General features: G+C 42.3%; 3 protein-coding genes across 3 annotated transcripts in view; 2 read left to right on the top strand and 1 right to left on the bottom strand.

Annotated features, from left to right (window-relative positions):
- The window catches only part of LOC119389686 (sodium- and chloride-dependent GABA transporter ine-like), a 272,940-nt gene that overhangs the window by 117,071 nt on the left and 129,763 nt on the right, over positions 1-26,106 (top strand).
- LOC119389690 (protein rogdi) lies at positions 160-12,287 on the top strand. The gene is made up of 10 exons (XM_037657053.2): positions 160-318; positions 913-984; positions 1,847-1,929; positions 3,133-3,199; positions 4,234-4,317; positions 4,443-4,544; positions 6,510-6,608; positions 7,243-7,371; positions 7,879-7,962; positions 10,059-12,287. Exons 1-10 carry the CDS (start codon positions 283-285, stop codon positions 10,098-10,100), a joined length of 798 nt encoding a protein of 265 aa, XP_037512981.1. The 5' UTR covers positions 160-282; the 3' UTR covers positions 10,101-12,287.
- The window catches only part of LOC119389688 (uncharacterized), a 51,582-nt gene continuing 42,700 nt past the window's right edge, over positions 17,225-26,106 (bottom strand). Inside the window, exons 8-13 of the mRNA XM_037657050.2 lie at positions 24,498-24,596; positions 23,911-24,059; positions 22,736-22,907; positions 19,036-19,148; positions 18,004-18,088; positions 17,225-17,424 (exon numbers count right to left, since the gene is read on the bottom strand). Of these exons, the coding sequence (XP_037512978.1) occupies positions 17,371-17,424; positions 18,004-18,088; positions 19,036-19,148; positions 22,736-22,907; positions 23,911-24,059; positions 24,498-24,596 (672 nt within the window). The 3' untranslated portion in view covers positions 17,225-17,370. The remainder of the gene's footprint in view (positions 17,425-18,003; positions 18,089-19,035; positions 19,149-22,735; positions 22,908-23,910; positions 24,060-24,497; positions 24,597-26,106) is intronic.

Genomic DNA, 26,106 nt, shown 5'->3' with positions numbered 1-26,106 from the left:
GACGTTTGAACAGCGGTGCAGTTGGCGCACACACAAGCGCGACCGCGGAACGGACCCCCTGTGAAGGAGGGCTGACTGCTGGCTCGTAAACCGTTTCGGCAATAAATTTGCGCGCTAATAAGCGAGTCATGGCTCAGCACGGGGCGGTAGAGCCCTCAGGCCGTTCCGGCAAAAATATTCGCGTAAATTTTGGCGCACCCATTGATGCTATCTCCGGGTGGCTATGCCCGGCCACTACGAAACTAACCAAAAACAGCTGACGCTTTCAGAAACCATCTTGCAATGGCGGAAGCAGACATCGAGGAGATAGAAGCGCTAGTGAGTAAAATCTTTAAACACGCTTTCCCGGCCGCATATTATGCAAATCATTGAAGGTGTACTCGTGTGCGAAGAGTTGTATCGACTGCCTCCTCTAAGCTGTCGCTGCTAGAGGCTTCTTCATTGTAGAATGTTGCGAGTTTGTAACGCCGTGATTGCTTTTCGCGTGAGCAACGCTTTAAACGAAGTTTAATGTTGCTCGATTTATTTTTTTTGCAGCCTTCACCGCGAAGCGCTCGCTTCAGAATGCGAGCAAGGAATGCATGAACGCAGAGAGATGCTATCTTTTTCTTTTTTCTCGCTTAGCCGTGGTTAACGTTGAGCGTGCATCCTTTGCGAGGATCGCGTTAATTCAGTTTCGCTCTCAAATGCATGATAATCACGAATGAAGAAGAGGAAGCAAGAGCCCGGCATTTCGCTCGCGTTTTGTTCTTTCTTTTTCTTTTTTTTTTTTTCACCGGCCGGTACACAGTGTTCCGCTTCGTCGCGTTGCTGTTTTTGTGCTCAGAAGTTGCGATCGTACCGCATGTTTGACAATCTGCAAAGAGTGTGCTGTGATTGCTCGTCGCAATTGTTATCTCTATTTTATTTCAGAAGGCCGAATTCGAATGGATTTTGCAAGAAGAAGTGAACATTGTGTTGCAGCAGCTGCAGGATATCATGCTGGTAAATTCTACAGCAGATCTGTTTATTTTCTTTTAAACACATTGATTTCATTCTGCACATGTATCGTTGCACAAACACTGCCCCTGATATACCATGCACTCTTCGACACGCGTTTTCAGCAAAAGCACCTTTTCCCTAGTTAGATTAGTGAACGGCGCTGTTTGTAATTTCTGTCGACGATGTGATTAATCACAGCTGTCAGTTTTTCTTTCTGACAAACAGCTGAGTGACTGAAGAGATGTTACATGTGTGTGTGTGCGTGTGCGTGTGCGTGCTCGTGTGTGTGTGTTCCAAGCGTTATGTATGTGTGCGCAAGTCTCAGTGCAACTCAGTGCAAGTCTTTTATTTTTGGTTTTCTATTCCTGCTTTCTGTTTCATTTGCTGTTTTTTTTTCCTTTGTAGTTATTAGAATATAGTAAAATATAGTACACTGTGAAGGTCCTTGAAATCTTAACTGGGTCTCAGTTGAAATAAAATATTTGACAAGAAAAACAAATATATTAATGCAGTATATTAATGTGTTGCAGTTCAGTTGACTGTAGGTTAACATGCTGACCAAACTTTAATGAAAGTTACGCTATGCTGTTTTCATGTTATCAGCAGATTCAAATGTGAAATCAGTAAAGACCTCACTGGCATGTAATGTGTGTATTTTGCTGTAAACTGGGCAAGCCTGCTATTCACGCAAAATCAAGAAAGGGGCACACAGATCATCCTATGTAGCGTATATGTTGCATGACATATTAAAGCAATTTTTAAAAAATTATTGTTCTTGGTTACAATACACAACCAAACGACATTGACTGCAGCCTTGCTACTATATCTATCGCACAGTGGTGTATATGTTTCATTAATTTTTCAGGAATGCTCCAAGCGTTTCCCACACTCATTTTCCGACCAAGAAAACCTTGTCAAGACCGACAAGTTGATTCTGAACAGTACAAGGTATGGAAGCTTATCGAATCTGAAAGTGCTGAGTGGTGTATACATCTTTTGGAAAGCTTCATATTGACCACCGACCCATTTTGTCATGATGGCCATTAATTTATGACATTATGTGTGTGCTCATCTTCCTAAGTTAAACAATCGTCATGATAAATTTTTTGGATAAGATAAACTGAAGAGTGCAAGAACCGATTTGATGTTTGTTTTCAATTGATGTTTGTTTTAAATGGGAGTTACTATAATTTCAAAGTTCTCTTGTAATGTGTGTTCTCTGTATCTAGAAGTCCTGTTTTTGTGTTGACAAATATACTCCCTAGCCTTTTTATTTTATTTATTGAACAGAATTCTCAGACAAGGTTCGCTAAGTGCTGTTGTACAACCCTGAACGAATAAAAACACAAACAAGACATTATAAAGTAAAACACATCTTATGAGTATAGTAACATGTAAGTGCGGTTTTGTACTCCTAGTCCTGTCGACAAAGATGCTGCAGGCTTCAAACCAAGTGTACAATCTCAAAGCATGACAACATTGCAAAGGCAAAAGTGAAATAGTGTGCTCTTGTTAACTCTAATTCACGTTTCATTTGGCCATGATTGTACATATATGTGTATGGTGCTGCCAATTTTATATAACACGGTGGCCTCACCTGTCTTCATGTCTTGTTAAAGATAACCTAGATAGCTACTTAACTATGACATGTTTACCTATGCTCATGTAGTCTGCACTAACTATAATGACAGCAGGACTCTGCCATAACCTCGCAGTCTTGCCTAACTTAGTAATCTTAGTAACTTAGTAATCTAAACTAATGTAACCTTAATAGCCAAACAGACTTCACCTACCATAACTCAGCATTTTATACTGACCATGTTGATCATGCTTCAGTCAGTAACCTTAGCTCATTAACTATAACTCATTAATGTGCATAGGGCTCTACATCGTAAGTTATTACCCATCTCCGTAGTTATGCAAACATCTCGAAGCACATAAGTTCACAGCTTTCCTTCAGGTGGCATCTTTCATACAAGCATCATGTAATTTCAGAACTGAAAGTTTTTGCAGTGTAACCACAGTTTATCACCAGCTTCTTAATAACTATAAATTAAACTGAATGAGCTTACGACTCTTAATCACAGTGTCTGTGATGGGGTCTCGTTCATGCTGATGTTTAGTGTTTTTTTTTCTTGTTATCTGTTAAAGCTCTACATCTACCCCTGAGCAAATCAAAGTCCTGGCAACAATGTCAGGGGATAGCATCAGCCATGCAGTAAGTGGAAATTTTCATTTCAATGAGTAATTCCCAATTTTTCTTGGTGATGCATATTGACGGTACAGTACATGAATTACAGTAAACGAAGACATTTACAACTGAAGTTAGCAAAGATCTGACAGGGCTGGCTAGGGCTTATGTAATTATTGCTAAAAGTAGAATGCATTCTGCTTTGACGGTGCCAGAGACTTAATGTGACAAGTTTTTGTCACCTGTCATTGAGCCAACCCTGTCAAAGTACGAAAACGTATGTTGAAATTCATGACATCACACTGACGTACTGGCATAGGAGTTTACGTGCAATATTTAAAAAATGAAAGTTTAACCTTCATTTTTTTTTGTAATAATGGACTTATGATCACAATAACTCTGAGGACGCTTGAGCTTTGCCTTCAAGAGTAGAATGCGATAGCGTAATCGAGCCCCGTGCGCATCGCCTTCAATCGTACTGCAAGGAAAGGAACGTTTGTGCGCGTAATGTTGGCCGTTTCAAACTGTCTTAGAATTCCTACTGTGAATACAGCTGCGAAGTGCCCACTACGCCATAATTCTTCCTTTTGCAAGTTGGCAAAGTACCCACTATGCACTACGCACCTGTACACCTTATAGTGGGTGGGCAGCTCTAAACTGCCCACTCATTGTGCAATTCACATGTTTTGACACCTGGTGCGATTCTGTGATTCTGCCACACAATATTACATGCGTTAAGGAGAGTCCTCCCACTACATTACATTCTTCTAGGATTTTTTTTACAAAGACGTTTCAAGCATTGGTGTGGCTCCGTGGTAGAACACCTACTTGCCACACGCAAGGCAGTAGTTATTATTTATATATTTGCATCTATCTCGAATTTCCACTCACGGACAACGCCAATTTTTCGTTCACAATCAATGCTGCCGACGCTGGCAGCGGAATTTCTGCAAAATGAGCTCTTTAACGCTATCTAAAAATTAAGGACAGCGGAGTTGTCAAAGGATGATTGACAAGTCTAAATCCTGCGTAGCTTTAGCGTGCTTTCAATTATGTTTCAGGACATCGCACTGCGCATTCCCAAACACCCTGGCACCACCCTAAGGACAATAGTGCAAAATGACTGCCAGTGGAAGCTCCAGCAGGTATGGCCAATGATCGTCTTATACTCTGCTCTGTTTTGCAGTTGGAAGCGGCATCAGCAACGTTAAAGCACTGTCAAACTAAACTGTATTTCTCTTTTTTCTTTATGATATGCTCTTCATCGAAGGTTCAAGACGCGGGAAACAACCTGATGACTGCTCTGCAATTGCTCACGCCACCGCCACCAAGCACAAAGTTTGAGTTCAAGTCTGCAGAAGAGGTCACTCAGGTAAGTGCACGGTGACAAGCATTGTTTGTTAAATGTGGCGTCACCTTGCATCACACAGCAGCCAGCCAGAGAAGGGACATTCGCATATAGCTGGAAAGTTTATATGCTTCACATGTAGCTGTCAATCAAGCTGTTACATTTACAGTAGAACCCCGCTGATACGTTTTTGAAGGGACCGTAGGAAATAAACGTAAGAGACGGGAAACGTAAGAGCCGAAAAACAGGAAAAACGGCAAAATATTTAGTGGTACAGAATTTTATTTCAATTCTTACGAGCAGCACGAAAATTGGCGCGCTCAGCCGCGATCTAGTCGATGGATAGAAACGCGGAGCTTAGGACGGCCTTATCCACAGAAATGTAATCAACGTATGTGATTTTTTTAACACCAACAGCTGTAGGCATGAAAAAACTAAGCACACGCAATCACGACCGGCGCGGCGAGTCCGACCGCGAACCGCACGCACGACCATGCGAGCTCCAACCAGCTCGAACTCCTCCCGTTCTCCGACAAATAACGATGATGATGAGTCTATGCCAATGCGATGGCAGAAGTGAATGCCAATCTCGAAGGCCTTGCTTTCGCAAGCAATTACGTCATACACGCCATGTTTGTGCAATGCAAATCTCAGAGGCTATGCTTTTGTCAATAGTAAATGCCAATCTCAAAGGCCTTGCTTTCGCGAGCAGTTACGTCATAGACGCCATCTTTACAATTTGAATCTCGAAGGCCATGCTTTTGTTTGCATCAATTGAAAGATTGTTGCTTGCGCCTCTCATGCGGCTAATATTACGGTCAAACGAGGCCAAGCTGCGTGAAAATGCGCCATGGCCGCTCTCTTTGGTAGTCACTCGGTCGGCTCCGGGCGCACTTCGCGACGTATCATACGGGAACAGTCCGACAGTTACGACGTAACAGCGGGGTTCCCAATACATTGTATCCTATGGGAGCTATGCCGGGACCGGCGGAAAACGACGTAACAGCCAGGAAAACGCAGCAGTGAGGAACGTAACAGCGGGGTTCTACTGTACTTTGTAGAGCTTGTCACGCAGCCTGAGATTGATTTTAATTGAAATTGAATTGTGCTTAGGTCAGTGATTGGGTAAAGTTATTCCTCACAGCCTTGACAGTGAGGAAAACTGCCGTTTTGATCTGTAGCCACACTGTAGTTAACGATCATTTTTCGTTTTTCATTTATTTTGGCCCTTTGGCAATCGCTAATGCATCACTGGTATCAGCCACTCATTACAACTGATGATACTAAAAGAACCCTTATTTTCCCGCGTGTACTCCACACAATCTTTTTTTTTTTTTTTTCAGGTTGAGCTAAAGTCAAGACAAAAAATGCGAGTTCCAGTCTGTAAAGGTGGCTTCACGGCAGCGTTTCACAGTTGTGCAAGGAAGCTAGCTTGGTGGATAATTTTTAGAAAATTTTCCGCGAATCGTTGTTGGTGGTGCAATTTATACACGAGAAAGTACTATTTGGTTGAAAAAATTGTCTTGCAGTATCAAAAATATTTGTGCTTGCATCTTCTGTCTCTAGCACAAACTTGTGGCCTGTGTATCATTTTCTGCCTTGTGTAAGACCAGGTGCCATTTTTTTTATGTGAATGCGCTAACGAAGTTGCATCTGTTGCTCATTATTCAGTAATACTGAATAATGAGCAACAGATGCAATGAGCTCATCTCAGTAATACAATACTTTTGTCATTGGATGCATTAGAACAGCTGTTTGTGTCCGGCACATACCATTGGTCACCAGTTTGAGCTGGAGCACGTTCACCTCTTCCGTTTTTGTCTTGGCCCTTCTTTTGTGCCACCCATTACAAAAGGTGGCAGAATGTTGCAGCTTTGCATACTACAAAGTATTGCTTTTGAGTGAGTGTTAATTGCGGAATTTTTTTTTATTGTCCATGTGCTACACGTCACACGATTTTCATAATGACGAACCACTTTCTCTCTGCAGCTCATGACCACCGTGATGGGTTGCCTGCAGAGGGGACGGGCGAGCCTCATAATTCCGAAAAAACGCACCATTGACGAGATTCTCGGAAGCCGGAACATGGTGCGTGCTTCAAACTCGGCCTGAATCGATAAATAGTAGGAGTGGGTGGGACACAGCGTTCTAACATATCCTACACTGCATCACAGAACTTTCTAGATGTCATGGTAGCTCTCTGTAGCATTGTAAAGGCAGATCTGGCTTGGATTGCTGCTTAACAGCTGCTTTTTGTGGAGTGTGTCTTCATTGACTTTGTCTGCCATAAAATTCTTTCATACTTCATATGTTTGGACTGTACCACCCCTTTTTTGCACTGTATGGTTAATATTGGAGAACGTCACGAAAAAATGATGGGTGGGCAAAAGGAATGGATGCATAAGTAAAGACGCAGGACAGTGTTCTTAAAATTCTGTGTCTGTGGTGTCATTCTCAAACATGCATCAACACTAGTTTGCCCGGTTCTCCACTCTACTAGTCGCATAGCTTAAGCTGGTTTGTCATGGTTATGGGATATCGAGAAAGTAAGAGGAAAGCTACATGTTGAACCACTTAAGAAGTGCTAGTAATGGTGCCCCTAGCAGTGGTGCTGTTGCAGCAAACCTCACCACGAAATTTGCCCATTGGCAATTCGTGGTCTTGCCGACATAGGTGGCCAGGGGGCCTTAGACAAGCCAGTTAGTCTTCAACACTTGTGCAGAAGTCCCTGCAGCCACCTCTGCCTCAAGACCTGGGTGCCAGCTTCTATGTGCAGTCCCACAAGCTCATCTTTGCCGTGTACTATGTCCACAAGGACTCACACGGACAGCCCAAGTTTGACGTCTTTCAGGTAAGACAGCGGCGCTGTGCAGGCAAGCAAAGTACTACAAGCTAGAAGCAATAGTTATGTGCTAGTAATATTACGTTGCACAGGTAGTGTTCATATTTAACCACTTGACAGGACCCTTAAGTAGTAACAATAGTATTGAGCTCAGTTAGGTCTATCACAGTTTTCTTTGTGTTTATACGTGACCTATGAATTCAGCAGGCAGTGGAGCTAAGGAAAGAAAAGGGGCATTATTTGTAGTTTTTAGGGGCGAAGCTCCTTAAGGGTGTGGGTCGTTCCCTCCTCTGTAGTAGTAGTAGTAGTAGTAGTAGTAGTAGTATGTAGCCACCTCGCCCAATCGGCAACGGGCGAGCGCCGATCGGCAACGGCACGAGGACCCTGCCGTACGAGAGCGCGAGGCCAAGGCGGCAAGAGAACGGCAGTAAGAGGCCGACGGTCCGCGCTCGCTGCATCGCAGATGCGTGCTCTATATTGCAACCTCGCACATGTTGGGACGCTTGTGTATTTCAGGCTGAAACATCCGTTCCATGGCTGAGTGAAGTCCTCGTACTGTTCACCATAGCCTTGCAGCTCTGCCAGCAGCTTAAGGACAAGGTGAGCCATCGTGCTGCTTATGTACGCAAGCTTTGTGGTCATAAAGTGTGCACATCTGGTTAGTTCATACAGTATACAGTCGAGTCCACTTATAACAATATTGAGGTGCCATGAAAATATCATTGTTATAACCGATTATTGTTATAAGCGGGTTATGCCGAAAATAACAAAGAAAACGTGACAAACAAGAGCATTTAATGAGGGGAACATGATAAACAAGAGCACCTAATGAGGGGGAAGTTGCTTACACTTTTCACTTTTTAGCAGGTAGAAAACCGTAAGCGGTGAGCTTCGACTGCTTACGTCGCATGCCACCGCTGCAGTCGAAGCGGTGGCACGCGAGCCGCTGCGGCGCGCACTCGCCGCATGCGAGGCCAAGTGCGCTATCGCCTGGCCGCCGCGCGTATGCTCTCATGCCCTTTTGCGTAATAGGCGGGGTTGGGGTGGCATTGTCGCAGCATTTGTGCATTTTTGTTTCGTTCAGGGTTGGTTCCAGTGCCCACATTTAATTGTTATAACCGATATTGCATCATGACAGCATTGTTATAAGCGGTTTATTTTGCCATAGAATACAATGAAAAGCTGATGGTGCCGCGGCTGTCCATTGTTATATCCGATATATTGTTAAAACCGGTATTGTTATAAGTGGACTCGACTGTATTTCATTCTGTCATAAAATTATGGGGGGTGCTTAAAACTTTCTAAGAATGCGTAGAGGAAAGCCTAGTTAGCCCTTCTGATGAATTTTCTGCTTATTTGCTGTTGCGGCAGCAACGTCTGTCTCTCCACCATCTCTTCATTCCCAGAATGCCCGTGTCGCATTAGGGCCGCATGTTGCTCTCGTCAGGCCACTGCCGCAGCTTCATCCGTAGCTTCTTCCTCTAAGGCGTACTTTCTCAGCCTTCCCTGCCTGCGATGAAGGCTTGGTGACGTAATGTTTGCGCTTTCTGAAGCCACATTCTGGAGGCAACGGTGAATCATAGGCCAATCGGATGCGGAAGAGAAACTGCGTTGTTACCAAAGCAGAAGCTCTGCAACACTTTGCAGCTTCTCTCACGCTCTTTCCTGCCTGCAGGTAGGGCTTGGTCATGTGATCTCTGTGCTGCTTGTACTTTTTTTATTCATGCGAACGCCACAAAGCCGAAGCGGGCACAGCTCAGGCGCTCATGTAATATTTTCTGTACCTCACATGACCTTGAAAAATAGAGATCTAAGGCTTTGATTTTCTAATGTGAACGGTGAGAAAAGTCCATATAATTCCCCCTTTTTCTCTATATCTTTTTCTCGTGCTTTGTTTCATTGCCAGCAACATGTGTTATGAACACATCTATTTATGTAAGCTCTACATAAGGGAACCTGTAAGTGCACTGTAGGTACGCCCGTGTCACATTGATATGCTGTGGCCGAAAGTTAAAATATGAAGTGGAGAACAGGGACACCAGAGCTGCCAGCTGTGCGAGTTGGTCAAGCGTCATCTTGGGTAACAGTGTAAGAAAATGAGCAAAAGAGCATTAAAAGCGGCGGGATAGCGCTTGTCCCGTCATTTTCTACATTCTTTTGTTTGTATTCTTCGTGCACAGTTATTGAAGATTAAATAGGGGCAGGATAATGGATAATGCCTAGCTGACTCATAGCCTATGCTTCTTGTGAAGCAAGGTTTTCCACGTGTTTTTATTACTTTCTTGTTTTTCCATTACCTACACCCAAGTCTCACGTGGTTCGTCATGCATAGGCATTCGCATTGCTTTTACATGTGTGTGTGTGTACATGTGTGTGCGCGCATGCGTAAGTACATGTTCTGAAATAAAATATGCAAGTTGCTAGTCAGTGTTCCTGTGTTTATTTCCCCTCATCTCCAGCCTTTTGTGGTTTTTTCTTTTTTTCGAACAGGAGCTTATCCACAACATTTTACTTTATTTTCCTCTGCACTTTTGTCAGTGCTTTGAGTAGTGTTCTACCAACATTATCACCATTATTGGCTAGCCATAAATAGTCAATGATACTATAAAAAAAAACAGAATGAAGTAAATGTTGGAGTTAGCGTGAACCTGAGCTTATATTGCGGCATGCATACCCATGTCATGCCTTTATTGCAGGTTGGCGTGTTCTACCAGTACAGGGAGTTCCACATCCCGTAATAAGAGACAAAAAGTTCACGAGCTGTGCTGTGAAAGGGTAGAGGGGAAGGTGTATTCATAGAGAGATACTTAAGGAACAACAAAATACTGCACCGGTGCACCACCAAGGTTATACTACACCTGTGGAACTTCAGCTCCTGCAGGACGGTCCAGCTGGTGTTACCACAGTCGGCCATAGCAGCTAAAAGTACTCAACTCGCCCAAAGGATATGCGTTCATTCTTTACTCCTTTTTTTTTTCTCCCCCAGTGCTCGAAAAAAGGTCACGGATATCAAAGTCTAAGGCATCTGTCTAGTGAGACAGGAAAAAGAAGGCAATTGTACTATGTTTATACTGTATTCTGGCAAGATCGTTACGACGATGGTCATATCTGGGCTTAACTCCAGTTACGACATGGTACCTCTTGTTGCGCTATCGACACCTGTCTTTTTGTGTGTCCATTAGCATTTTATCTCTAGCACCTTGTTATTTTCCAGACTGATATCTTTACCTGCATAGGTCTAATGAGTGTATGTTAGCATAATTAATACTTCGAACTGTTGAAATTAATCTGAGTTAATTTGTTGTAACTGTCGGAATTAACATAAATCAGTGTAGTGTATATAATTTGCCCCAACTGATGGGCCGGCCTAAGAATCAGTGATGAGCCAGAGAAAGTAAGCCCTTAAAAATAGGCAGCAGACAGGCACTTATGTTTACAGGGTTCACTTTCTGTTGAAGTCTTGGTGGCAAAATTTCGTTTTTCATTTTCTTGAGCTTTTCCAAGTAGTCCTATACAATGTAGAACAAAGACCAGCATCATTGTTGTTTGCTTTTTTTTTTTTTTTTGTAGTCACTCTCATGTGGCGTATACATTGCGCGAAACAAATTTTTGTCTGCGAAATGTGCTTCGCGTTTGCACATCATTTTTAAGTGTGGGAGAGTTGTCATCTTGCTTAATGCTACATCGAGAAAAAGCAGCTGTTTCGAAACGTCTTGACTTGAAATTCTCGTGCACGCGACAAATCAACATCTTTTCCTTAATCTAAGCACTTTGCAATGGCGTTTGTATGCAATCTGATGCGTAGTTTAGTGCCGTTTATTGTTCAAGACAAGTCAGGTGTGAACGTGATAATTTGAAAAGCTTAACTAAGATTGCAGCTAAACTTTGCAGTGAACAGAGCTAAGATTAGCTTCAACTTTCTGTGAGCCGTATGAGCTAGTTTTAGTACTGCGTACGCAGCACCTGTAACAGCATTGCGAACGCAAGCGTGACGTTCCACGTAGAGGATGTGTGCAGAACTTGTGCTCATGCGCGCTATGCAAAACGTGGCATTCTTACGTACACAATGCCATTATGGATGCTACGTGTGCAGCACTAGAACTACTGATCCAATTTCAGAAGTTCAAATCAGCCAAACCTTCGTGTTTCAGTGTTCTTGTTTCGTCTGTCTGTGATGGAGAGAGTACTGTGGCGTCAGAGGGTCCTTCAGTCTTTGCTTCTGCCTTCGGCTACTCTTGAAGTATACAACACGTTTCCTCAACCCTATCTTCCTCACTTTAACCAGAAGTAGCCAACTAATGATGAGTAGAATTATGTCGTCTTAGTGTTTAATCGTAGATCGAGTACATTGCAGAGTGCCCATCGGCTAGATAGTTTACGAAGCAATAACTTCACTCTGCCAGCATGCATGCACGATACGAAGCGCATAATGTGCGTGCCAGACTTGAGAGGTGTTATAAAGCATTGTGTGATAGCTGCCACTTATAGAAAATGTTTCTTCAAATTTTTAATATTCTTTTTCTGCATGTTTGTATTATAGTTGGTGCATGTATGATGAAGAACTCTTTATGTATACATTGTTTTTGGCATATATACATTAGGTTTTACTTTTATCACAATGAACGCGGAAGAAAAAAGAAACCGAAGCTTGTGTTGTGGATTTTAAATGAGATGCTGAAAATATACTCGATTTTTTTTTAAGAAATAAAAAAGACGCAGTATTGTTCTTTTCTGCAGCGATTCTGCTATAGGAATGCGTGTTGTGAAATGCTGTTAGTCATGCAACACGTTCGTTAAGCGTGCTGCTAATTGCGTGCTTATCGCGACCAGCTGCCATCATAGCACGTACACTTCAGTGGCTAAGTCTTTTCTGCACTGAGGTTTGTCTCACTCAACATTCCTGCATTGCGCCATATTGCCAGATACTAATACAGTAAAACCTCATTAATTCGAACTCGGTTATTTCGAAATCCCGCTTAATTCGAAGGGTTTCTGCGGTCCCGTATTTTGCAATGTAAATCTGAGTGGATATTTTGAAGCGGCGGTCAGCGCCAGCCCGGTTAATTCGAAAACTTTGGGTGCCTTGTGCCAATTCCCGATCCCGATTTCGCCGCAACTCCGTGGAAGCGACGGCCATTAGGAGCCACAGGGCAATGCAGTGTAGCGATATTAATGAGTGACAGTTGAAGCAACCCAGCCTCGCTGGTGCTAGCGCAAAAAACAGTAATAAAGAAAAAAAACGCGGTCTCGTGGTCAGCTACAACGTGCGCCTGCGGAAAATATGACGTGCTTCACTGCAACACAGCGGTGACACGCGGGCAGCATGTCGCATGCTTCTCACAACGTCAGCGCGTCATGATTTACCCATTTCTTTTTTGGAAAAGAAAAGATAATAAAGGACGACCTGACGGAATTCATAATGTATGCAAACCTCCGACTGGCGGCTGCTCCGGCAATTTGCGCACTTGCAATGCTGGCGGAGTTCTTGCCTGTAACGCCTACTTCCAAAACTCAGTTCGAAAACTTCAATGATCATGTTTTCCAGCCAGAACAGATCGCGGATTCCGTCACACTGGCCATTATCATATTCTTTATTTTACCAGAAAGAATGGGCGAATGGTCGCATCATGACGCGCTGACGCTACGAGGAGCAGGTGACATGCTGCCCGCGTGTCACCACTGTGCTGCAGTGAAGCACGCCGTTTTTTCCGCAGGCACGCATTTCAGCTGACCACGAGACTTCTTTTTTTTTCTTTCTTTTTTTTCTTGCGCTGACAGCAGCGAGGCCCGCCGTTTTCGCGGGTTTGCGGCAAAAATGGGACCGGTATTGCTGGAAAACCACCCTGGGAGCAGCAAACTAGAAGGCCAAACGACCACCTCTGATTACTTTCAGTAATTCAAAGTTCCTTGCATCCCGCTTTTTGTATGTTTCGTTAATTCGAAAACCCGCTTAATTCGAAAGTTTTTCACAGTCCCAGTGACTTTGAATTAACGAGGTTTTACTGTACTTCTTTTCACTTTGCAACAACGCGTGTGACAAAGCACTTTTAAGTCTTCCCTGTAAAATAGTTCATTACTAAATAATATACTAGTACTAACGCTTCGCAAGCAAGTTTGTGGCAGCTCGCACCATCGTTCGTACTTCGCATAATAGTATATCCACCAAGAAGATGTTGCGAATTTACACTTGGGCCGAGTCGCAATTACCGTGAGTTGCATTTGTTCGGAGTGGTTTCCAATAGTTTTACATCACTCGAATTTTGCATGCGGGTCACACTTCTCCACAAACAATGCGTCACCCCCACATTAAACAACATTTTGTAAGACAACAATGGCAGAATGCATCCAAAGGCATCAAACCATATGGCCAACACAAATTCCCGTTTTAAAGACCGTGTTTCAATGAATCTGCTGTCACTAAGGACAAGCTATACCAGAACTGAGACAAACAAACGTGTTGAAATTGAATTTCTGTATAAAACGCATGTTACTGAACTGCATTACACTCGCATTCGTTTTCATTTTTTTTACTTGCCAACTCTGTGTGCAACTGTTTGTGTATATTTGCTCTGTAATTGTGTTTTTGCTGACAGAAGCAAGTGCGGGCTTACAAAGATTGAACCATTTTAATTTGTTCACATTGCCTGAACCAAGGCACTGTGTCTATCCCCTCTCACGAGGCCATTAATTCTACTTTAAGTCATACTGACAGTTGTGAGCAGTTTAATTAGAGATGTACATCATTAAAAAACATGAACCTGCATGCCAAGTAAAAGATTACTGAAATTTTTAATTGATGATCTGGCTGTGCACAAAAATATTTTCACATTAATGTATGCATCGCTGAAAAAAGCCTATATAAATAAGTCAGCTGATGTTCTGGCTCGTGCGCGTTCAGTATTTGGAGAGGTGGACACTTGTAAGCTAGCCCGCTACAATGTTAAAAAATGCAGTGGCTGCTTATTTTAAACATGATAATCAACATTTCTTGTTGCATGTGGCAATTGCCTAAAGCAATTGTGTGCTCTCAAAGTTGAAAGAATGGTTGTGTTTATTTGCCCAAAAGGTGAAAAATGGCGGAGCAGTTTTTCTACCTCAGACACCAGGTGGCAGCACTGTTCCATGGCCATATTTTGAATTGTGTACCTTTCTTCATTCGACAGCACTGTAGGTTCACGCTCTTGATTCATTACCAATTGATATAAATCCAGACGAATGCCGAATTGAAGCATAGTATTAATGTTCAGCACAGAAGTGTCACCTTTGTGCTAAATCTGAGTGGGAAAGACTCAGCGTCTCAGCCAAATGGGTGGGTTTACAGCGAGCTTCAACATTAACGGAACATTCCACTACTGCATTGCAAAGCAGTATTTTGTGGGTACTTATTGCAATGCAAGAGCATCTTCTTTGCAACCAATCACTTCGTTGGTGAAGAAAGCACCATGCGATAGATCACGCAAAATTGCTGGTGTGCGTCACTACAGTCATTGACAGATTGTCACTAGTGATCATTATGCTGCAAGTGTTCTGTCATACATGTGTTGATGTGTCCATTAGTGAAGCTGTTCTGCACATTTATGTTATGATACTTGCAGACAGTCAAAACATTGAGTAGCTTTTCAGCAGTGTCTCATGGATTTCCACTTTTAAAAGAACATTCTATAGTGTACTTTTGAATTGTTTATACTGTTTGTTGACATTGTTTACTACATGTGCCATTCTTTTTTGTTATTTGTATATTGATCAGTTAGAAACAATAAAATGATCCTAACACAATTATTCAGGGCTTCCGAGTGTTTTTACTCTTCACCAAACTCCCCAAGTGTTTATCTTTTCACAAACTTATTACTCTGCCTTCCGTTACTTCAGTTCAGTTTCAGTAACGGTTACTACCGGTAAGTTAACCCATTGGCTACTGAATACTGCATCTGCTGCATAACCATTTGCCCGAATGATTTTTACATAAGTGCATTTTGCAAACTTAAAAATCTGTTGCATTCATTATGCAGAGCTGTTTGAAAATTGAATGCTGCCAAAATGCTAACAAAATGCTTTTTTTTTTGCCTTAAATTGAGGCTGAATCACTCAAAACTGCGATAAAAAATACAGGGAAACATCGGATCTAAATAATTTACTATAGTACTTGTCTATACAAACCACCTACAGTTTGGTGCTCTGGGAATGGACACATTCCACAGCTTATTTGCTCCGTTGCTATGGATTCCACGTATGAAGGCAGCAACAGCACAATTTTTTTATTTTTTATGAGCAGTTATATCAGTGACAAATGACATCAGCAAGTTTTTCTCCTTGTCATTACACCACACTAACGTTGATGGTGTCATTCCAAGATCAAGTTTAGAATCAAATTAACCCCTTAACTGCTTTGGACGAGCAGAGCTCGTCCTGCCCAAACTGTCCCCAAACTGCTTTGGACGAGCAGAGCTCGTCCTAGCGGAATAGGTACTCCCCTCTGGCGTTCAAGACAAGAGGCGCTCTTCTACAGCTTAGATTGCGTGTAATCCACCAGATGGCAGCATTTACTCGACAATTTATTTTTCTCCTGCGGAAAGAGCGCGGTTTTTGTATGAAAAGATGGCTTGCGGTGGCGGTCACCCATGCATAACTGGCTCTTCAACACGAAGAGGCTTCTCATTTTTGTCATCTTCTTCGAGTGATGATCATTCGGATACAGATGTTTATCTTGTGTCCGGAAGTGAAGACAGCGAAGGCGGTGAATTGAGCATCTCCTCCGGGGATGATGAAAACAGCTCGGAAGCGAACATCGCGAGTGCTCGCCAGTGGATCCTGCTTTATGCGGACAATCCTCCTGTGAAGCCTCTTTGCTTTCCATTCTTGGCCATTTCAGGCAAGACTTTCAACTTGTCACTGCCAGATGACCTTATGGAATATATTCAGCAGTTTCTTCAAATGTGCTTCGTTTGCTCTCGGAAGCGAGGAGAAAACGGGAAAAAATTGAGAAAGGAAACTCGATTTTGGTGCAGGAGCTGCAACGGGCCCCCTTGCATTATTCGTGTTTTGATTTGACTAAGTATGTGGCACAAATATTTTTTCAACATCGACAAGCTGCTTTTTAGTACAATCAGATTCGAAATCAGCAATAAAAAAAATAGGCACTTTTGGTTGGGAAATTTTCAAAAAAATAAAGCACTTAAGGGGTTAACAGTGGCTAACTTGGGCTGGTACTTGTAAGAAATGATGCTTTTGAAAGGTGCTGACTAGCAACCATACTGTTTATTGGAACAGTTTTATTCAGAAGCACTGCTTCTTTGCTTAACTACCAAAATTATGTTTCTTAATCATCACATTAGTTAAGTGTCATCCTTTCACATGCCAGAATTGTCACAGAGCTTCTAGACCTCTGAATATATTGGCATTCGTTTAAGACAAACATGTTCAGTGGTTTCCACTAGACATTTGTTTGTGGAGACTGAATACACTTGGTTGCCTTCCAAATATCTTGTGATATATGGCTGGCCTTTGCTGACATCGTTTAGCGCCAAACATTTTATTATTTGCATATAAAATGTGCAAAAGCAAACGTTAAACATAATGCAATTACGATATGCACTCTGGCTTTTTAACAATCTTTCCCCCTATAGCTCTTCATTTTTTTAGCGTCTTGTGTTGTTATGAAACAGATTCTAACAGGTATCTGTAACATTACTTATAATTTGTTTTGACAAAGCTTACAATAAATTTAACACAATTTCTGCTGTCTTATACTAAGTGTGCTGCAAACTTGTCTTGTATTTCCCTATTGTGTTTTTTTTTTCTTTATTTTTCAAAGTTTTGTGCCTTATTTTTAGCACAAAGATGCATCATTCAAAAATCAATTACAACAACTTGCACCGGTAACATTCCTGTTAATTTATTATAATGAAGCCTATATGTCCTGACAAACTTGTCCCATGTTTTTTTCGTGAAGGAAATGACCGTCTTCTATGATGGTGAAGGTGCTGGGACAACGGCCACACTGTGGCCGTATCACAAGTCGTAATCTGCCACACTTTGCCTGAGATACTCTTCGTACAGTCGTTGCTGAAAAGAGATAAACAATATTTTATGAACACCCGACACTGCGTCATTAAGAAGCTGTTGATCCAAAACGTCTTTAACTTTAAACCATACAAGTATAGCAAAAGTAAACAGTATGTACAGCCATAGTTTCATTACTCCATTTTAACACAATAGCATTCACGAGTTCGTGTCACAGAGAATCCAGTGTCATCGTTGGCAATAATGCTATCACGCTTCACTCTTCGAGGCGAAGTTTAAGCGTCCTCCAATTTTTGGTTCTCTTTCTGCAAATTATTTTTGTTTCTTTCTTGCTTCAACGACCATCTTGTCATTGACCACAAATAAGTGTAGTAAAGAATTCTAGTCAATAAATTTAATGTGAGACAACGAATTGTGCTCTCTGAGCTTTTGTTTCTCTTGTATCACGCGCACCAAAGTATTTTTCTTCCGACTGTCGGCAAACTTCAAAGATAACACAATGAACTGTTGTTCAAGGGAGAACACTCGTTTAATCAACAGAAGACTGTTTTTCAAATCACCAAGTGTAAAACTATAATATCCATAACCTTAAAAGCCTCTGGCATGAGTTAATCATCTCACCTTTTTAGGTTTTACATAATCCCTGAGGTAACTTTGCGCTTCCAGCAGCGTACGTTTCTCCTGCCTCGTCAGTATGGGCTTGAGCCTGAAAAATCGAAAGAGGCGTTATGAATTCTCTTACTACCACGAAAATGCTATTATCATGCATTTCGTGTACTGCAGCTGTTCAATCAATATATCAACCAGCAGATAATTAGCGGAGTTGGTACAACAAAACGAACTGATGCACGAAAAAAAAATAAGGCGTTCTTTGTGAGTGAAGTAACTGAGAATGCTTAAGCATAATGCTGAATTCTAATAGCGTAGCGCCATCTTTCAACAACGCTGCCAATCGGCAAAGCACTGTGTTGTTGTAGCACAAGGCACAGACGTGGCGTCAAGCTGGCGAGGCCTGTATGTCCATGGCAAAATGACAACACATCGAGTATATATTGACGCACTAGCTTGGACACAGGAAATGCTTAAGCGTGGACATGGGAAAGACCATATTTTCTCGCATATAACCCACCCCTGCATATGACCCGCATCCCCTTTTTAAGCACATTTTTCCGTTTTTTTGGTGCGGGTTATATCCGAGAAAATACGGTACCCTATCGATGCCTGCACACATGGGTTGTGGGTACCGTATTGAGCTTCTGTGCTAGAGGCCCTCGTTCCAATTTGTATGCAATCTTCGATTTGTACTTCTGCTTTTTATTTTTAGTTTATCTTTATTATGTGCTATCTGCCGTTTCTTCATTTGGTTTTTTCACGTTAGTGGATGTTGCTATTGCATACAGACAACTCACACACGCTTTTCCCGCGCTTTGCGCACATAATGAGGATTCTAATGTCGAGGCATCAAAACGATTTTATAAATGTTTCGTCTTGACTGAACTATGCCAGTTATGATGCTCGATGGCAGTCAGTAGTATACACTGATATGCAATGTGCACTTCGTAACTACACAGCAGCCATCGAACACTTCTAGAATTGTGCATAAATGACAACTCCACATGCAAGGATGTGTTACTTGAGGAGACAGAAACACACCTTGACTGCCACTTGGCGATAAGTAGGATGAAAATGGAGACGGCGAAAAGCGCCAGCATCACACCCAGCCGAATGGAGTCCGGAAGCATGCCCGACAATATCTGTAGGGGTAGCTGCACACCAGAAAAGCAAACAATATAATAAATGTGTGATGGTCATCATGTGTATACCTAACCTAACCTAACCTAGAGTGAAACTGCAATGGTTTAAGAATGCACTACAGTCAGTTCACTTCACCTCACGTGTGTAGTCTAGATTTTTTGGCCATAATAAAAGTGGTTTAATTGCAGTTAGAAATATTTGTATGCAAGCTAACTTCCAAAATTAACACCATTTCACTACCCAAGGTGAGATTTACAGACTAAACTTTAAAAACTGAAGCAGGGCTTCTAACGAAATACAATGTTTTAACGTTTGCATGTTTCTGTGCTAAACAAACTCGGACTTGGCAGATGAACCAATCTCTCATTTTATGACAGTCTGCAAAAGACGGCACTCTGTCAAACATGCAATGTATAGCATAGATGGTGATTTCAAATTATGCTCCTGAATGGATACAGCCACAAACGAGTTTTTTTTAAGCATTCACCCTGCTTTGAAGCATTATGTGCAATTCTTTTTTTTTTACCAAGTCAGAAATGGCATGTTTTTGCCGGATGGCCACGCATGTAGTCAAAATTAAGATTTCTCTCTCCTGAGGATACCTTTGGGATTCACGAGCTCAATTTCTGTACATCGTGAAATCCCAACAACAATTGTTCAGGCACGAGCGATAAGACATGCAGATGTAACAAGTGCTTATTGTGTGTTAGCGCTGCATTGATTCACGAGGATTTGATCCACCTATAAGACTTTATATAGTCAATAAGGGACACAAAAAATATATAGGCACCACGTGCCAGTACTTGTATTTCAGTGCAGAATCCACTATGCATTCTGAAACAATGCACCGTTAGCCCTTGAAGTCTTTGTTATAATGCTGTGGCTTCCATTAATTGAGGTTTAAGTAGAATTTCAGGAAGGAAATTTCAGTGTTTCTCAACTGTAGCGCTCAGTTGATAGTGAGCACTGCACAACCCTCACTATGAATCCATACCAACTCGCCCAGTTTTCTATCCTTAGCGGTGTGTCGATAGTGAAACTAATCGAACAAAACACGGAGAGTATTAAATGAGTGAAGGACTTACTATGAATGAAAGACTTGTAAGTGTTTTACTGCACCATATTGTACATAGTACATTTTGCGACCATATTTACAGAACAGTAAAGGTCTGAGCTGTGAGGAATGGTTGTGCAGTGCAGGAGACCGTTCATGGTAGCAGTGTGAAAGTACTTTCAAGTAGCATTTGTACTGTACCCTGTTTTACGGCACTAACTTGTCGCAATTACATGATAACATCAGCTTTTATGCCGTTCCACCCTCGTCAAGGCAATGTACACTCTCCCTCCACGAAAATGACACACTGTAATGCTCAACTGCCATGAAAAGGCATGAAGAATGCCTCACTAAGAGAGTACCATCAATTGAGTTTTCAACAAAGCAACAACGAAAATCCTCAGCGTTTCTGTACATTTCTGACATGTCGCACTTCCACAAGCCACTACGGTTGTTCGGTAGCTATGGTACTTGGTTTCAGAGCATCAGTTTGTAAATTAGATTCCTGACTGTGGTCGCAGCATTCCAAATGGGATGAAATGCAAGAACATCTGTGCACCAAGCTCTTGATAATTTCAAAGTGCTGCAGGCAGTCATGATTAATCTGGATCCTTCCAGTATGACTACTCTCAATGTCGATTTCGCTATGGCATGTCAAAATGATGATGCTTAAACAAATTCAGTTCAGTGACGCGTTCTTTCAAACTTCTCATCTTTCTTCATACAGTGAAAAGAGGGCCAATTACTTGCCGAGAGAGTGAAAGCCAAAGTTCTCTTTGTTTAATCTTGTGCCAACCCATTAGCACCTCGTCATGAATTTCAAGTTAATTTTCTAGTATTCAGAGTATCTTGGTGTATGGAAAACGCCCCTAAAGTTTCCAAATTCAGCGGCGACTTTTTGGGAAACAACAAGAGCACTCCCTGACTGATAAATGACCGACTAGACCAGTGTAGACCCTGTCAAAATCCACGATGTCACGGAAAATTGGTGTGGGAAAGCAAGGTAGTGTTGCCATCACTCTTGTTTCTGCATATGTTTCTAGTTTGCCAACCCTCCGCCCTTAGCAAGCAGAAGCATAGTTTACTGATACATCATACTTATCAATAATCTTTATTGCCTTTCAAACTCAACAGTCTATATAAATTCAATCAGTCAATTAATCAAAGCTTGCCTATTTATTCATTTTCAGTGTCTTTGAAACACAACAGTCAGTCCATCAGTTTATAATCAATCAATCAAAGCTTATTTATTAGAGCTGTGCGAATAGCAAAATTTTGGGTGCGAAGCGAATTCGAATGATAAAGATTGAGTGCGAATCAAATCGAATAATTTCGAATAATTTTCGAATATTCCTCAAACATTTTGCGAATAATTCGAAGTGAAATTACAGAAAAAGTTGCAGAGAATCCCTAAGTATGTTCTTGTGAGATAGCAACATGAAAGCGTTTCTTTTCGCTAGGTTGATGAAGCGCTGGTGGGGTCATATTTCATAGTTGTCTTTCTTATCAAGAGTGAGGCAATGTAGAGGCCGAATTGTATTTATGTACATGATTTGGTGCAACCAAAGTGTTGCCGACAACACTTTACACGTGATAGGCAGAGATGCCATTTCCTCAGCCTCTCCTCCTCTTTCAACTTCTGTGGAAGCCCAACTGATGTGGCAGACAAGGGTGTGCTCCCTTCAAGTCCGGAGTTCCAAATCTGCCTCGTAGACGTCAATGTATAAGAACATCTGAAATTTCGGATGCTAAAAAGCTTCGGCGTCCGATTTTTCGGACTTCCTGCCCAAATTTCAGGTCCAAAACAGCATTAATTGAGCCCCCAACTCTGCCACATCTTTCATCTCCATATTGGAACCAGCGTTTTATTGAGTTAGTAAATTTGCGACCGTAGAAGAGCTTGAAAGGCAGCTTTGCCGCAATACCGGGATGTGATGAGGTGAAGCATATTGAAAATCTAGGGACCACTTCCAAACGGACGTTGACTGTCTCTTGGCTAAGTTCGACCGTAACGGACCTTGAAAGGCAGCTTTGCCGCAATACGTGGGTGTGAGGAGGTGAAGCATATTGAAAATCTAGGGACCACTTCCAATCGGACGTTGTCTCTTGCCCAAGTTCGACCGTAACGGAGCTTGAAAGGCAGCTTTGCCGCAATACGGGGGTGTGATGAGGTGAAGCATATTGAAAATCTAGGGACCACTTCCAACCGCACTTTGTCTCTTGGCTAAGTTCGACCGTAACGGAGCTTGAAAGGCAGCTTTGCCGCAATACGAGAGTGTAATGAGGTGAAGCATATTAAAAATCTGAAGGGGTGACTTTCAACCGGACGTTGACTGCATTTGTCTTTGGGAAGTTCGAATAGTTCGAATAGTAAAATTTCAGTGCGAATCGAATCGAATAGCAAACACTATTCGAAAAATATTCGAAATTTCGAATATTCGCACACCCCTATTATTTATTCATCTTTAGCGTCCTTCAAACCTAGCAGTTGGTCCATCAGTCAATAACCAATCAATTAAACAATCAAACAATAGTTTCACCCACCGTAAAGAGGTAGAGGAACTCGACAACGCCTGGCCCGAGGTACGAGAAGAGGAGCTCCTCTGGCGCATTGCGGAGGGCAAGGTTGAGCAGAAGCAACGATGGCAGTGCAAGGCCGAACAGTCCTAGACACAGGCCCCTTCCACCGGTGCTGAGGTTCTCTGATCGTGCATTGCTGTAGTAAAACAGAAGATTTAATTATAGATCAACGGAACTGTGAGCATCACCGTAAATGCAACTAAACAGGCAATTTCAGCCATGTTACAACACGAATCGGAAACTAAACAGAATATTTCAGCCACACCCCGAGTGAGCACCACTAACACTATTCGATTTAAAACACCCACTTCGAGCAATATGTTTTACATGACCTGTCATGGTTAAGTAGAACAGACCACTGGGTGAGTTGGTTAGGATACAAGCAACACAAGGACAAAATAAGACCGAACGGGAAGCGCACCAAGTCGAAACTGTATTTATTAAAAAGTACACATACTTTTGTACGCGATCGTGTCACATGTACTCCAAAGCCATTATACATAAATAAGAGTGAAAACCAAGCATGCACATGATTGTACAGCATGAACGTAACTGTGCGTACTAATAGCCTAATCGCCACACGATTCCTGAAGAAAAATTCAGCTCGCTCAGTGACAATGACACTGATGGGTGGCTAATGGTCCTTGTGTTGTCTGCACTGTTTTTAAGATGCTGCCGTGGTTACCTTGTGGTATGACGTTGCCCTGCTAAGCACAAGGACGCAGGTTTGTCTCCCAGCCACAGTGGCCACATTTTTAGTGGGTGATGGATGCAAAATATCCCCATGTACACCCATGAGCAAAAGTACATGAACCACGGAGGTGCGCGCCAAAATTGCGGTCTGCGCCGTCTAGTGGCGAGCTGTCTACTGTCGAGAGCATTGCTCTGGCCACGCATTCAACAGCACAATGCTCGCAGACGGCTCACAACTAAACAGCGCAGACGGCAATTCCACACGCGCTCCAGTGGTCTGTGTACTTTTGCTCACAAGTGTACTTGCAATCAGGTGCATGCTCAAGAACTCCAGGCAGTCAAGGTTAATGTAGAGCCCCTCACCACAGTGCATCTCGTAATCACACTGTGGTTTCTGCATGTAACACCTCAGAAATTTCTTTCTTTTTTAGCATGACTGAACTTACTTGTCCCGGCTAATTCTGAGTGACACTTCACTGCTGAGTTGCTCGCAGTCATGCTCGAGAGAGTTGAGCGCATTCTGTACGGTCTGGTTGATGGTCTTCTCAATGTCCTTGCACACCTCTTCGATCTGGTTGACACAGCGCACCGCTTGCTAGTTGAAATAAAAATAAGCAGTAAACTACATATTAGCTACAAGGCAACACCCATTCATTTATGACACATCTTTCATTCTGCAGTCTGCAATAAGTGTACACAATATCTACAGCAATGTTTTTTATTTTACTACTTTTTTTAATGGCTCAGATAGCTTCCTGAGCTAGCAGAGTTTTACTTGCTTATGCAGGGTACGGCTTGAGCTTGAGTAGCTCAGCTTGAGTTTCAATACTGAGCTATGAGCTACGCAAACTCAAGCTGTGCCCTGCATAAGCAAGTAAAACTTAAAATGAGCTGGCTTTCAGTTTGCATTTTACTTGCGTACATAGGGCGCAGATTCGGCCAATAAATAGTTTAATGTTTCAGTGAGGCTTTGCTGGCAACTCTGTTCTTCACTGTCACAACCACACGGCAGTGATTGATTTCAGTGACTGACCTTGCTAGCATCTGGAATGTAGATGGCCGGCATGTCGAAGCCGCAGCGGTTCAAGCCTGGCCGCTTGCAGAGCTCCTGGACAATCTGCATCATGACTTTCTAGAAAGAAAAAAAAAAGTCAGTCAAGCTGGTACACTACCGGATCTAAATTACATGCAATGGAAGCCAATGACTGACCAAACACTTAGCATGCCTAACTCATTTTCCATGACATAGCAAAATTAGATATAACTACTGTCTGGGACAGAAGAAGTCCATCTAAAAGAATAACGAAACAGGTGAAGAGGCGATGGCTTTTCGGAGGCTTCAGGAGCGTTGTTGTAAGCAACAAAGAGCTACACAAAGAGTGGTGTGTCGCAAATAACTAAAGTTTTTTGATGTGCTTCACAAACCTTCCTTTGACACTGTGGCATTAATGTTAATATCTCGTTGTTTAATCAGTACTGATTTAGTTAGTTAAAAATAATGCAACAATACTGGAGTCTTCTTCAACAGGTTGCCAGCAACACACAGCAGGTCCCCTGAACACAGCAAGCTTTGCTTTTTTTTATATATAGTGTTCCACATTAGAACATCCCTTATAGTTTAGGTTGCATACAGTGACAATACAATGTGCCGACTCGGCAGTAATACCAAACAAAGTAACTAATCTTGGAAACCACTTCCTCTCCCTGTCGACAATTTCTTTTCTTTCCTTGAGTGTGCACCTACTACTGCCACTGTATGTACAATCTCGTTCAATATGAGCTAGAACATGGAAACCATGATATCAAAAGGACCTTGTCACTGGTGCAACAGCAGTGACACAGAAATTTCATTTGATAAATACTATCAGTTTATCAAAGATTCCTTTTTTCTAAATTTCATTGGTAGGAAAAAGGACATAAATAAATTCACAATTTGAGCTTCAAGAACTGAAGGCTGAAGACCTCCTGTCAGGAGATGGATGGATGGATGAAAAACTTTATAATAGTCCTTTAGGGTACGCACTAATGCACGGCAGGCTACTCCACGTCGAGACAGAAAGGCTGAGCCTCTCCACTGCGTCACGGGCCCGTTGGACAGTCAGCTCATAACTGTTCACTGAGGTTGGGGCTGCGGAAAACCGCATCCCAGCGTGAAGAAGTGTTGCTTTCATCGCCACGTAACGTGGGACACCGCCAGAGCATATGATCTAAGTTTGCTAAGTCATTGCATAATGCACATGCATTTGTTGTCTGAATTTCGGGGTAAATGCTTTGAAGGAGAAGCGGGTTTGGGTATGCCCCAGTTTGTAGAAGCCTTAATGTTAAAGCATGAGATCTATTGAGTTTACAGTGTGGAGGGGGTAGATATGCCAAGCCAAGTAAAAGCCCCGGGAGGGTTTATAAACAATTAAAGCGGAGTGAACAGCAGTATGTTCGGAAAATCCAGAAAGTGAAATGATTAAAAGGAAGTATAGAAACAATGTTTAGAATGCCCACATGGACAGGGATTCAAGGTATTGGGCATTGACAAGATGTGATAGCAATTTCTTTCTGAAGCTTAATGAGGGAGAATACCTAATGCATGATGAGAGTCTATTCCATAATGACAAGGCAGTAAAGTAAGTAAAGTGTCTTCTATAGAT

The sequence above is a fragment of the Rhipicephalus sanguineus genome, chromosome 4, assembly GCF_013339695.2.
Source record: "Rhipicephalus sanguineus isolate Rsan-2018 chromosome 4, BIME_Rsan_1.4, whole genome shotgun sequence".
Lineage (NCBI taxonomy): Eukaryota > Metazoa > Arthropoda > Arachnida > Ixodida > Ixodidae > Rhipicephalus > Rhipicephalus sanguineus.
This window is presented reverse-complemented; position numbering and strand designations above follow the sequence as displayed.